This window comes from Malaclemys terrapin, chromosome 18, assembly GCF_027887155.1.
Source record: "Malaclemys terrapin pileata isolate rMalTer1 chromosome 18, rMalTer1.hap1, whole genome shotgun sequence".
In the NCBI taxonomy this organism is placed as follows: Eukaryota; Metazoa; Chordata; order Testudines; family Emydidae; genus Malaclemys; species Malaclemys terrapin.
In genome coordinates, this window is record NC_071522.1 from 25,224,300 (window position 1) to 25,238,513 (window position 14,214).

Consider the following 14,214-nt stretch of genomic DNA (forward strand, 5'->3'; position numbering starts at 1 on the left):
GAGCCTTCATTTATACTAAGGATCAGTATGTGATGGAGGAGAGAAAAGACATACTTGAATGTTTGCACTCGGAGACCACAGAGATGGGCACCATAGCCAGATAGAAACAGAACTTCAGGCAACCTTTAAAAGGGCTTAGGTTGCAGTTCAGAATAAGGTTCAGGTCAATTCTTATTTAAACCTGATTGGTTCACCCACCCTTCATGAAAACTGTAGTCTAGCCAGGAGGGGAGCAGAAAGGATGATATAAAGCGGGGGTCCTTCCATCCATGCATTCTACACTCCAGAGCGGGCATTTCAGAGACCCAGCTCCAGTGGGTGGCCACACACCCAGGCTGCAAACCTGGAGGCACAGAAAGGATTGCATCATTTCTCAGGCTGTGTCCACAGTGCTGGGAACTCACTGAGAATCCTGCCTCATTAGTTTATTCTCCTTTAGCAGCCTGTCTGGCCAGGAGCTATTGCCAGGGAGCGAGCAGGCAGCATATCACCAGTTCTCTCAATCAAACCCTCATGTTCATTCTCTTTGCAGAGCCGGAGGACATTATTGTTTCCTAGTCATGGCACAGTCTGGAGGTGGCAATGGTGTCTGTAAGTTAGTATATTTGATACCGAAGTGGCACGAGTACAAGCTCCGGGTCTCAGCAGCAATAACCAGACAATTACATTTGTTTTCTAGCTGAGTGGAACAGGAAAATGACTCACCTGGATTAAAAGGGCCATTTGCTCTTTGCAGCCTCACTGCATCCACCAGCCTTAGGCACAGAATCATTCTGCACCAGCCTTAAGAAGCCCTCAGTGTTCCTCCTCATCTACTTTCCTACCAGCCAAAAGAGCCCCCAACAAGTCATCTAGTCTCCTTTCCTAGCTGACCAGCCCATCTCCGGTCTCTCTCTTCCCCAGATGGCTTCTATCAGCTCCATGGTCATCACACACCTCATCAGCCTCCTACTTTACACCACCCACTGGTTACATCACAACCAGCATGACCACTGTCACACTACACCAGCATCTAATTCTTTGCACATGTCCCATCCATCCACTCAAGAAAGCAGATCAAGCCTGATGTGCCACGGGAGCACACCTGTGTTCCCAACACCCCACAGCCTGCTGGAGCAGAAAGCCGAGAACGCCTCACTCACTCTCATCTGGGTTGGGGGATGCAAGAATAGCACTGTGCTTCCTCTTCACTTCCTCCACATTCTCAGAAATTTTATCGATGAACCCTCGAATTTCTTCCACCTATGGAGACATGGCCCAAAGGAACACAGCTGTTCAGCATATTCATGACAGTCGAGTCTATGGGAAGGGGAGAGGTTGCTAGACTCAAGTGCTCCCCAATCTGAAAGCAGTCATAGGAGACCTGGGCCAGGCTGCTTCCTGCAGGAGCATTTAGCTGGCTACCACCTGATCGGCTTCTTAAGGCGTGGCTATACCGTGAAAAGAGACTCTCTGAAGTGCAGCAGGGAGGTTTGGGGCAGGGGAATAGTTCTTATCTTTATTACAGCAGTGACTCTAGGTCACGTCCATTCAGTTTACATGTTAGAAAATGTTATTTCAACATGCCAGCCCAGAAAATTCCCTTGGGATCCAGGAGACTCCAAGCTTCCCAGCTCATGCATTAGCATCATGAATAATGGTTCTGCATCTGGGAAACTGAACAATTCTGCTCCAGATGCACAAGTCAAACTGCAGACCAGCTTGCTCCTCCATAACTGCTGGATCCACAGGGTTAACCTTTTAGTCATTAAGGAAAACACACTTGGCCAATACACTGGGAGAGCAGATGTAGTGAGTGAGAAGGTGCACTTCCCCACCACACTGCACTTTAAGGAAGGTTGCTGATGTCTTGGGAAGTGCAGTCAGGGTTTGTATTATGCTGTTTTTCTAGGCTGCCTATCTAGAATACCTCTACCTTCAATTCGCTGAGTGACTTTTCAAAGGGGTTTTACATCCTACTTTTGACAGACTGCCTAGAAATGTCTTCACACACCCCAACACACTATGATAAAGGTTCTAAAGCTGCATGCATCACTCACAGCCACCCACATGCCAGAACAGAACCTCCCATTTGTAAGCTAGATATGTACAGAAAAAGTCAACCAGTCCCATGCAGCGGGACTTTCAGGATTGTTTTAGCGCCTTTCTGCTTTAATAAAAGCACTGAAGCAAGAAAGGTTGCAGAGTTGAGGCTTTCTGCTGCCCCAAAAGATAGCGGCTTTCCTCCACACTGGCATAGAGGCATCTGTTCTAATTTACCAACAGTTGCTAAAGTTGTCACTTTGGTTTCGATGGACGCACCTGGAGGATCAAATTGCACATTACATCATAGGCTTTGTAATTGCACATTACAACATTGGTTCTGCTGTGAAGACTGCATGATTCTAATTGATGCCTAAACCTTATGGCGCATGCTCCAGAGTGGGACCTAGGAGGAGCTAGCAAAGGCTGAAGTCTGAGCATTGGCAGACCTCGTGTCAATGAGAAAAAGACTCTGTTCCCACTGGCAATTCCTACACATATGACTGTGAATCCTAACAGTGGCATCAACTGGCCGTGTATTCTGTGGCTAGAGTCCAGTGGGAGGTCAGGGAGAGAGCACCACTTAGTTCTGACCAGCGGCACAGCTCTGAGCTTTGCTGAGAGAACAAACATCTCACCTGTTCAAAGAACTCATCCATGAAGCGATCCCGGTCCACGCTAACGGTGACTTCATCATCATCATCGCTGTCCTTAGCCTGTGCAGACACAAACCCAGACATTAGCAAGCTGCTCTCTACAAACTTCACTGATACATTCTAAGCACTTAGCCCAATGGTCCTCTCTCAAGTCAGCAGAACATGGGTTCCCCCTGAACTTTGCCTGGGAACAGGTTACTCCTGTGATGCGAGAGGTAAATGCTGACCCATTAGAAGCTGTGGGGATTAATTAAATTAATGGAACAGGAAAAACCTAGAAAGAATCAATCCCTGGACACTGTATTTAGTGTGTTACTAAAAGGCTTAAAGAAATATTAAGATCATGCTCAAACACAAAGGCATGGTGAAAATCACCATTGCAACTCATGGTCAAGTCACTTAAGCTTTTTGTGCCTAAGTTTACCCTAGTGTAAAATAAGAATAATGATATTTACATCTTTACACAGTGTGCTGAAAGGAATCATTTGATGTCCTCATACACACAGCAGAGGACAGCTCAATGAAAACATCTGCTCCACGCACAAAACATGGGATAGAAAATGGATGCTATGTTCACTTTTGGTGATCCTATTGCAGTAAAACCTTAGCAGAAATAGAGGAGGGCATGGTTCACAGACAGGTGACCAAAACTAGGGATCTAGAAAGTCTTCAACATGAGGAGTTATTATAGCCGTGTTGGTCCCAGCATATTAGAGAGACAAGGTCTCGTGAATATCCTGGGATCAACACGGCTACAACGCTGCACACAACAATGGAAGATGCCGAATTCACCCACCTCCTCTTTAGTGTAAGGAGACAGTTAAAATATTTCATGCAGAGAGGAGACATGAGAGAGAGAGAGGAAATAATGAATGGATAGGGAAGCTCCTATTTACCTTCGCACTCGATGGAAACAAGGGGAGGTGCAATGAAATTGAAAGGGAACAAATTTACAACTAACAAAAAGAAAGATTCTCTTTTACTCAACACAGAATTAACCCATGAACTCCCTGCCACATGGTATCGGAGCCCAGGAGCTTACCAGGATCCTAGGAAGGGTTTGACATTCATGTGGATAATGAGAATATACACAAATACTGTAGACAGGATAAAAATAGAAGGGCTCTAAACCCCAGTGCTTCAGTCTACAAGACAACCATGAATAGTATGGAGTTAGGAAGACCTTTCCCATGAGCAGGTGATTCCAGAATTGTCTGTTATGGGGGTTTTTACACCTTCTTCTACAGCAGCTGGTGCTGGGCACTGTCAAGCACTACAGAAGGGTGTGTTATATGATGATATAGCTGACATGGTGAAAATCCAAGACAAGGCAAACTGACATTTTACCTCAATATAACTGACTGAGATAAACTCTAATCTCCCCCTTGGGTGCACCTCAACCAGCTTCACCGTGATAAAACTACAGCTTGCCCTGTCTTCTCCACCAGGATTCTACACCATGTCGGCTATCTCACTGTAAAAACACACCTCTTTGGAGTGAAGACATGACCTTCGAGGCCAGATCCTGGAGTAGCCATTCCCCTGATCTGATTCAGACTGGCTGTTCCTACATCTCTACTACAGGGGCGAGGTTTCATCGTGCTATATTTGTAAAGCACTTTCAGACCCAACACACATACAGTGTAAGCACAAACTCTCATTGGCTATTATAGGGGCAAAAGCCTCTCCAGCTGTCACTGACAGCACCTATTTTGTTTCCAAGAGTATTGCTTATGGGCAGGGGGCAGGTGTATCAAAATTCAGAACATGCATGTTCATCACACGGAGGAGGAAAAGCCCAGCCCCAGAACAGCCTCTCTCAGGTGCAGACTCTGAGGTCCTTCTCCCGCAGAACTCTGCATTCAAGGCTACAGCTCCAGAAAGCAGCCTGAGAACAATTTAGGCTTAACAGACTCTCACCCTAATCTGCTAAACTAACAAGATGTGCTGAATCAGCACCACACCTACAGGGCTATTAAATGAAAAGGAGATGGTCAAGAGAGCACTATGTGAACATGCAAAGGTACAGTAACTCCTCACTTAAAGTCGTCCCGGTTAACGTTGTTTCATTGTTATGTTGCTGATCAATTAGGGAACATGCTCGTTTAAAGTTGTGCAACGCTCCCTTCCAACGTTGTTTGGCAGCCGCCTGCTTTGTCCACTGCTTGCAGGAAGAGCAGCCCATTCAGCTAGCTGGTGGGGGCTTGGAACCAGGGTGGACCAGCAGCCCCCCCATCAGCTCCCGGCTCCCCTAAGTTCCCTGTGCTGCAGCCGCCCAGCAGGCTATCAATCGGCAGTTCAGCTGTCCCTAGGGTTACCATTCGTCCGGATTTACCCGGACATGTCCTCCTTTTGTGTGCTAAAAATAGCATCCGGGGGGAATTTGTAAAGCACTCACAATGTCCGGGATTTCCCCCCCGCAGAGCAGAGCGAGTGGCTGGGAGGGCTGCAGGGAAGTCCCGGGCTGGACTCAGGAGCAGCTGTAGAGGAGCCGGATCCGCCCTGCATTCTGAGCCGGCAGCTCCCTTGCAGCCCAGTCCGGCAGCACTGTGCAGGGCCAGACCGGGTTTTGTTGTGCAGGGCCAGGGACCGGGTTTTGTTGTGCTGGGGAGCGCAGCCACGTGTCCGGCTCGGCTCGCACAGAGCCCAACACTCTGTTCTGAGCAGCAGGGTAAGGAGGTCAGGGGGCAGGAAGGTTCTGGAGGTGGCAGTCAAGAAACGGGGGGGGGGCTTTTTGGGGGGAGTGGAGAAAGTTTTGGGCAGTCAGGGTACAGGTAGGGGGTAGGGTCCTGGGGGGCAGTTGGGGGGGGTCTTAGGAGGGGGCAGTTAGGGGACAAGGAACAGGGAGTCTTAGGTAGGGGGTGGGGTTCTAGAGGGCAGTTAGGAGCAGGGGTCCCAGGAGGGGGCAGTCAGGGGACAAGGAGCAGGGGGGGAGTGTTTGGGAGTTCTGGGTGGGGCTGTCAGGTGGCAGGGGTGGGGAGATGGATCGGAGCAGTCAGGGGACAGGGAGCAGAGGGGTTTAGATGGGTTGGGAGTTCTGGGGGGGGGCTGTCAGGGGGCAGGAGTGCGGAGAGGGATCGGAGCAGTCGGGACAGGGAGCAGAGGGGTTTAGATGGGTTGGGAGTTCTGGGGGGGGGCTGTCAGGGGGCAGGAGTGGGGAGAGGGATCGGAGCAGTCGGGACAGGGAGCAGAGGGGTTTAGATGGGTTGGGAGTTCTGGGGGGGGCTGTCAGGGGGTGGGGAGTGGTTGGATGGGGCGTGGGAGTCCCAGGGGTCTGTCTGGGGGTGGGGGTGTGGATAAGGGTTGGGGCAGTCAGGGGACAAGAGGCAGGGAGGCTTAGATAGGGAGTGGAGTCCTGGGGGGCAGTTAGGGGCAGGGGTCCCAGGAGGGGGCAGTCAGGGGACAAGGAACGGGGGGAGGGTTGGGGGTTCTGGGGGGGCGGGAAGTGGGAGGGGCAGGGGTGGGGCTAGGGCGGGGCTCCTCCCGTCCTCTTTTTTTCTTGCTGAAATATGGTAACCCTAGCTGTCCCTCCCCCCCACTGCCATGTGCTGCTCCTGCCCTCTGCCTTGGAGCTGCTCCCTGAGACTCCTGCTTGCTGTGCAAGGGGGGAAGGAGGAGGCTAATATCAAGGTGTTCCCCTCCCCCCTTCTCCTGCACCCCACTTACCCATTCTCCATATAGAGCAGGGAGGGGACACGGTTGGAGAGAGACAGAGAGAGCTTGGGGCAGCAGCTGCTGTCTCAACTTCCTGATCCACTTAAAAAGACAATGCACTTAAGAGGGGGTCAGCTTAATTAAAGGGGCAGTGTGCATCTCTCTCTCTCTCTCTCCCACACACAAGGTGTGTGCCTGTCTCTGTCTGCTATGCTGTCTCCCCTCCCTTGCGTTCATGCTGCCTTGTGTGAGAGGCTACATTAACAACAATGTGTTAACCCTTGAGGGCTCAGCTGAGTGCTAGTTCATCATTTAGTAGCAAGGCATTTGCTGGGAAATATCCCTCCCTCTTCCACCCTCTAACTTCACCACCTCAACCAAGCTTCACAATCATCATAGCTGTGAACAGTATTAAACTGTTTGTTTAAAACGTATACTGTGTGTACATCTATAGAATATATAGTTTTTTGTCTTGTGAAAAAAATTTCCCTGGAACCTCCCCTCCCCCCCATTTACATTAATTCTTATGGGGAAATTGGATTCACTTAACATCGTTTCAATTAAAGTCGCATTTTTCAGGAACAGAACTACAATGTTAAGCGAGGAGTTACTGTACAGTGTAACACTCCTCACATGCAGCCCAGGGCATTCTGCAGTCACTCAGAGCTGCAGATGCACTGAAGCACACACAATTGCTAAAGGATCATATAAATGATTTCATCAAGCAAAGCAAATAACCCTCACACCTGAATGCCTAGAGATGGGAAGGGATGGACACCCCCTTCCCCTCCCCCCCCCCGGCATGGCACTCCTCCACCTCTGTGCAGGCCAAGTGTCCCACATATTTCTCAGCCCCCAGAACTTTAAACTTTCCTCCTCCCAAATCCAACTCTGCACCCACAAAGCCTGACTCCAAAGACACCCATGGAGCCCATTACCACCGCTCCTTCCTCGTCAGATAGGGATTGCTGTTCAGTTACATAAGGACTTTTCTGCCCCAAACACCTGAGAATGCTGCCTCCACAGAGCCACCAGCCCCGGCAACCAAGAGACCTAGAAGGCGCAGTGACTCAAGCCAGTGTGCTCGCATGGTGCTGCAGAGCACTCCAGCTGTGCTGTCAGGCAGCCCAGCCCCTGGGGTTAGATATGTAACAGGCTCAGCTCTGTGGGTTTCCTGGAATGCTGCATTGCAGGACTGCTTAGAAGGGTTAGTCCCCTCTCTGGCAAGAGTAGTATCCTCTGCACTGTCAACCTCAAGCCTTCAAAAATGACAAGTCAGGCTCCAAACAATCATGAGCTTTTAGAAACAAATATTGGGTTCTTTGGTTTTTTTCATTTTCCTTCTGGTTTTCAAACCTTGAGAGGTCACCCTTAAAGCTTTTCTCAGCAAGTCTGAGGGCTACAAGCTCTTTTTTGTTTGCTTTTTGTAAAAGTAAGTTGAGATTCTGATGTGTTCACCTGACTCCAGGAGCAGGGGCTTTGAGAAAAACACCAAATATGGAAAGATCTGTGATAAAACCACAAGCGTTGGCAACGCTGTATCAGTCATATCAAGCTAAACAGAAACAGGGCTTCCAGAACATAGGAATGGCCATACTGGGTCAGACCAATGATCCATTTAGCCCAGTATCCTGTCTTCCAACAGTGGCCAATGCCAGGTGCCCCAGAGGGAATGAACAGAACAAGTAATCATCAAGTGATCCATCTCCTCTCGCCCATTCCTAGCTTCCCCTGCCGTTGGCAATACGGAGGTACAAGCAGGCAACATAGAACACATGTATGTGAGTCTAATTCCCAGGTGCACAAGCACAAGATCGAAAATTCTTAAGTTTGCTTTGGCTGCAGCAGCCAGCATGTTCTATTCAATATGGAGCCATGTGCTTATTTGGCCTATTTGAATTGAATCGTTTGAATTGAGGGGCACTAGTGAGTCACTTCCCACCTCCCTCTGCCTCCTGGTAGCCTTGATTTCTTTACCCCAATTGATCACAGGCAGACACACAGACATGAAGTCCAGCCTCGCACCTCACAGGCTCTCTCAGCAGTTTGTACAGTTCATGTTTCCCCTGATGTTTCATGTACGTTTTCCTGGCCCTAGCATCTCTTCAGGGCGTGGAGACATTTTGTGGAAGTTTCTACACATATGCCAACGTGGCACAATTCTGGCCTGCAATGCCCTTGCTATTCTAGTGCACAGACCATCCCTTAGGCCTATCAGAAGAAATCTGGGTCCCCGGTACATTATGTTCTCTGGAGTCCCTACCCCTTCCCAATTCACCCTGATTACAGACATTTGGCGGGTCGCGGGCCAAAGGTTGCCGACTCCTGATCTAATGTATCTCAGTTGTGGTCTGCAGCTTTCCTCTCCTGGAAATTTCATTACTGGACTACAATACAACTTCACCTCTACACCTCACTTCCAGCCCACTGTGCCCCTTTAGTCCAGTTCGGACTTCATCCAGAGAGATAGCAGAGTGTCTCCCCTAAGCTCCCCAACTTCAAAATAGATTGCATTGCTCATATTCCTCAGCAAAACAGGAGTCTTCCAATCCACCCACTTCAGTGGCATGATCACTGTTATCCATGACCAAGAAGTTCACTCAGGGGACTTTCAGAAACCAGAGACATTGTGTGTCCCTCTGTAACACTACCTATCATGCCTTGGTACTCCTCCAAATGCAAGCTGGAGGACATCCCTTGTCGACAATCCTATATTGCCGCCTCCCTCTTTGTTTTTAAATACCAAAAAAGCAAACCCGAGTCACATTTTCCTTTATAAAATGTCACCTATGTCCAGTTGCATTATTCTGAGTGTGCTTTCATCCACCTGGTGCCCTCCTTCACATGTTCTTCCCTTTCCCTTCTCCTGATGGCCCAAGCCAGATCAGTATGGGGATAAACACTGATCTCCTCCCACTCATTCGCTTATTGATTTGTGACAACAAACACCCTAGCTACTTTATCCCTATGTTTGCACAGGATCCACAAACAAGCTTTGCACACAAATGAGGCAGTGTCCCATGCACATGCTCCCCTATATGTTTATAAATTCATCATCTCCCAGAACTAGTATAATAGCCTGTTTTAGTCATTTGGCTTTGTTCCACCAGATAATCTATTTGTTTTGCACTTTACTTAGGTTTCAGTGCGGACTCTCTACGTTGAATTAAGATAGACTGCATTTTCAAACTGCCAAATGGCTAGGAAGAATTTGAGACTAGTTAGTAAGCCTGTCGCATGGACTCTCAACTCCTGTACATGCCAGGGAAGATTTAATCAGAAAATTATCTGCCCAGTATACGCAACTGAATACATTTTATGCTTTTATTTACAGCTAGTGTTATATAAAGGGTAGGTCGACACTGGAACAAAAGACCCGCGACACATCACACATCACCGCCTGGCTCAGCTGACTTGGACTCGGGCTCAGGGGCTAAAAATTGCAATATAGACATTCGGGCTCAGGCTGGAGCCCCTCCTCCCTGGCATGGTCCCAGAGCTCGGGCTCCAGGCCAAGTGTCTACATAGCGATTTTACAACCCCGCAGGCCGATCCCTGTGAGCCCAAGTCAGCTGACCCCTGCTAGCCACAGGTGTTCATTTGCTGTGTAGACATACCTTAAATGGCACTGTAACCCAACTCCGAGGTGTGGGTGCAGCCTTCTCCCTTTTCTACTCTGGGTTCACCTATGACAACACCTGGTGCCTCCACCAAAGGAAACCCCTCCTAATACAGAGAACACAGGGGGCTTGTCCCTTGGGAAACTATTAAACACACAATCTGATACACAATCACATCAGCTCCAAGGGGCTCATATCCACCTTTCCTATCTCTTTTCTGAGATGACATGAACATTTCTCTCAGGTGGCAATATTTCTAAGGCACACAGCACCAAGGTATCTAGGTCCCATGAGACTGAATCAGAGCAGACTGCTGGGTCAGTGTGCGCACCGGCAAGGAGATAATTCACCTAAAATACCTGTTTCTTTACCAAATGTTTCAACCCTCAGAGCACTCAGTGCTCATTGCTAAAAACATACCCACACAATGGGAAGGCCCCATTATACCAAATTCACATGAATACTGGGTCAGGGGAGGGGGCCTCAACAACGTTCTAACTCTGAAGACATCGTCTATAACACCCTGAGGGGTCACAGCACTCCTGTCAAGTGTAATCTACAAAGCCTCATGGGGACAGGCTGACTTGGGACGTTCCTATAGCGACGGGGACAAACTGGCTGAAGAGGAGAACACATCAGAAATGGGAGTGAGAAAGCACGAGAGACAGGCAGGCTTGTGAATTCCTTTTATTTACCCTTTAGCAATATGACTGTATTTTGTGTTAGCACAAATCTTCCAGGCTGCCACACTGCAGTTAGCAAATGCATTTTGTTTCACTAGAAGAGACAAGCAACTGAATTTTGGGAGATTCACATCAGCAGCTCCTCCTCTCAGTGCTCTGCATTACCCTGTGGCTTGCTGCAGAATTTTGGGATGTGTGGGTCCCCCAGTCAGCTAACCTCTTGCACATCCAACGTGTGTTCTCAAGGGCAGGTTCCCAATTTAACCAGCAAACTTCACATGCAGTTTTGGCAAGACAAGGCATGGAAGATGACAAACACCAATGTCTGCCAAAGCCAATCCCCCTGCAATGTCAGAAAGCTGTCTGGATGTGAGGAAAACGTGCCCCTTTAATCCTGACAAATGGTCCTTGATCACTGCTGTAGAGGAAGGTGAAATAAATCCAAGTTCCCTAACCAATATACCCCAGGGAAAGTTACCTTCCAAGCTCCAAATTAAGGGCCCCATCCAGATGCTCATGAACTTCAACAGAAGCAGGATGCCATCCAGGGCCTGTTTAATCCTGAGCATGGACAACAACTCATCATAATTTGCATCTAATGCCATTTACACACCAAGATACTGAGTAAAATTTTCCAAAATAATTATGTGATTTAGTTGATCGCATTTTCAAAAGTGACTGAAGCCTCATCTACACTGCAAAGTTAGATCAATGGAAGCTGCCTTGTGTTGACCTAGCTGGGCATGTGTCTATGTAACGCCAACAGACTCCGGTTGTCGGCGGCTGGGATCAAACCGGGGACTTCTGGAGCTTAGTGCACGAGCCTCTACAGCATAAGCTAAAAGCCAAATGGCTGCTAGCTAAGGTTGTAGAGCAGACTCATTTTATCTCTATAAGAGGTCTTGATGCCACTAGATGGGACACACCACCACACCCAGAAGATGTGTGAGCTACATCTACACTGAAATTTGTCTCTCACCAATGTAAGCTCTCTATTACGCTGACATAGCAACCCCCTCCTCCCGATTGGCGTTGAGCCATGGTCAAGGCACTGGGGTTGACACAGCACGAATGGAGACACTGTGTTACCTATGTCAACCCTAACAATCTTCTAACAGCTGACCCACAATACCCGACACTGACCACTCTCCCAACTGTGAACTCCATTCCCAGGAGTCACAGAGAGCAGAAACCCCAAAACCCCATGAATTTTTGAAATGCCTTTTCCTGATTGTCTAGCTTGGTGAGTACATAAAGCAGCTCTCCCTTGTTGTATGCAACTGCCCAGCTGACCATGCCAACTATACGCTCCAGACACACTCCAGCCTGGAGTAGACAGGAGATATTGGATCTCCTGGGCCTGTGGTGAGAAGAGGCTGTGCAGGCAAAGCTACAGACCAGCCATAGAAATACAAACATCTACAAACAGATTGCACAGGGGATGCAAGCAAAAGGATATGACACGGAACCAGCAGCAGTGCCACATGAAAGCAAAGGAACTTTTCCAGGGATACCACAAAGACAGGGAGGCCAACAGTTGATCCGGTGCCTGGGCCCAGAAGCAGCACTTCACCATTTGCAGCTGCTCCATGAATGCCACACACCTTGAACTGGCTCTTGCTATGGCCCACAGCAGTCTACCCGCCAGATTCCCATGGCACTTCTAGAGGCTCTGCAAATATCAGAGGATTGTGCGTCCTGTGTTTGCAATGCTCATGACAACACTGCAGAGCTGTGCAGACTCTATGCTTCTGTCAGAGATGGTGGACAGCAACATGTCCCATGCAGGTTTTGGGGATTTTAAAAATAGGTACAAAAATTATGCGCTAGAGATGGCGTTGTGGGAGAAAGCTCCATGCTGGGAACTTGACCCCACACTTTCAATCACCCCTGCGGGCCTTGTTTCTGCCCCACCATGCATTGCCAAAACTTCCCAAAAGACACTGCACTGGATGGGGAAAGCTGCACACAGGAATATCTACCCATGGTGCATCACCCTGTGCATCAAACCAAGCACTCCTGGTGAGCATGTGCAGCGCTGACACATGGAGCTATGTATGCACACGCACAAGTGATATACTAACTTCAGCAGCTTTATGCCTATGTAAAGTCTGTAGTGTAGACAGCCCCTTAGGCACTTTAGTCTAAGTGTCACTGAAAGTCAATGGGACTTAGGCTCCTAAATCACAGTGTTTCTGAAAATTTTACCCACTGTATCACTGACATCCAATTAACTGTCCAATTCTTTCCCTTAGCATTAATATAACTAACTTCGCCAATGGAAGGTTTTAAATCAAAGTAACATTGTTTAAGAAATTCCACTGCATTTTTCATGCTAATGTTGGTGTAGTGGTGCATTTTTTTACTTTCGTTATTCTCTTTTGTATGCTGCACAACTCCCACACCTCCTCCAATGACGTCCTTGAAATACGCCTGTTCTGTGATGCCTTCCCAACTGCAATGATCCCTTTCCGCTCCATAACAGCCTCATTGTTACAGCTCAGAGCAGGCAACCTGTGATGTGACTGGTAAGGCCTTCCCATTGGAAGGCGTCACGTATGCATACAACACTGCATATATTATAAGAAAACTCGGAAATTCAAGAGTCATCTCAAACAGTTTCATTATTTAATTCTGCCACAATGATGCAGCAGCTAGAAGAATCTACTGGTCCCATGATCCTGACAAGTCAGAGTCAGTACTTAGGGAGACCTCCAGGGAACAAGTAGACCCTGCAATAAGTAGTGTTGGGGAGTCACTTGATAGCCCTCTTCCTTTCCAGGTAAGGCAGAATCAGTCTGTGCTCTGTACGCCTGCTGTTCAAAAGTAGCCTTGCTTCTCTGCACGCAGCCTGCCTCCTGAGAGCTTGCTGTATATTACACTAATCCTTCAGTTAGCAGAGATACAATAGCACTGTGTGTAAGAGCAGACGTGCTAGCCCTCGCATCTTGGCCAAATTCCATGTTGATAATTACATTCTGCTTCCCTAAATTCCACTGGCAGTTTCAGGATTCATCTTCATGTCCATGCCTCCTGCACACTGTTGCATTTTTATAGCTGCCACTTTATCACCAATGAGAGAACATGACTGTCAGGAAGAAGTGAGCACACAGGGCTTCCGGGGAGGATAAAAGGATATTCAAGTTCCCAGTTTTGATTAGAAACTAGCATTTATGTTTCACGCTGCAGCTATTTTTTCCTGTATGCTAGCATGCTGCATGTAAAACAACTAAACAGGGGGTTTGCTCTAAATTTCAGTTTTTAAAAATTACATTATCCTGGCTCAGTCAAATCTCCCTTACTAGTCTGTTTTTCTCTTAGTATTATTTTTGATTGAGTATTTTGCTTATGAGGTCTTTATAAAGGACAATGTTTCAAATAGACAATTTCCCCCATGCACACTATTTATATAAGAGTTTATATTATTTCAAACTAAACACATTAAAGTTTAGTAAGGAATTCCCACATTCCACTGGAGAATGAAATTATTTGTAGTATATTTTATATATACACATATCGCTTATTTACATCGTATGTTGTGAGGCTGAATTAACTGAAGAGCTGTTAGACCCATGGATG

General features: G+C 47.8%; 1 protein-coding gene across 2 annotated transcripts in view; it reads right to left on the minus strand.

Moving 5' to 3' along the window:
* Positions 1–14,214, minus strand: part of STX1A (syntaxin 1A) — a 304,457-nt gene that overhangs the window by 246,446 nt on the left and 43,797 nt on the right. For both annotated transcript variants that reach the window (XM_054008657.1, XM_054008658.1), the window contains exons 2-3: positions 2,661–2,738; positions 1,143–1,242 (exon numbers count right to left, since the gene is read on the minus strand). In XM_054008657.1, the coding sequence (XP_053864632.1) occupies positions 1,143–1,242; positions 2,661–2,738 (178 nt within the window). The remainder of the gene's footprint in view (positions 1–1,142; positions 1,243–2,660; positions 2,739–14,214) is intronic.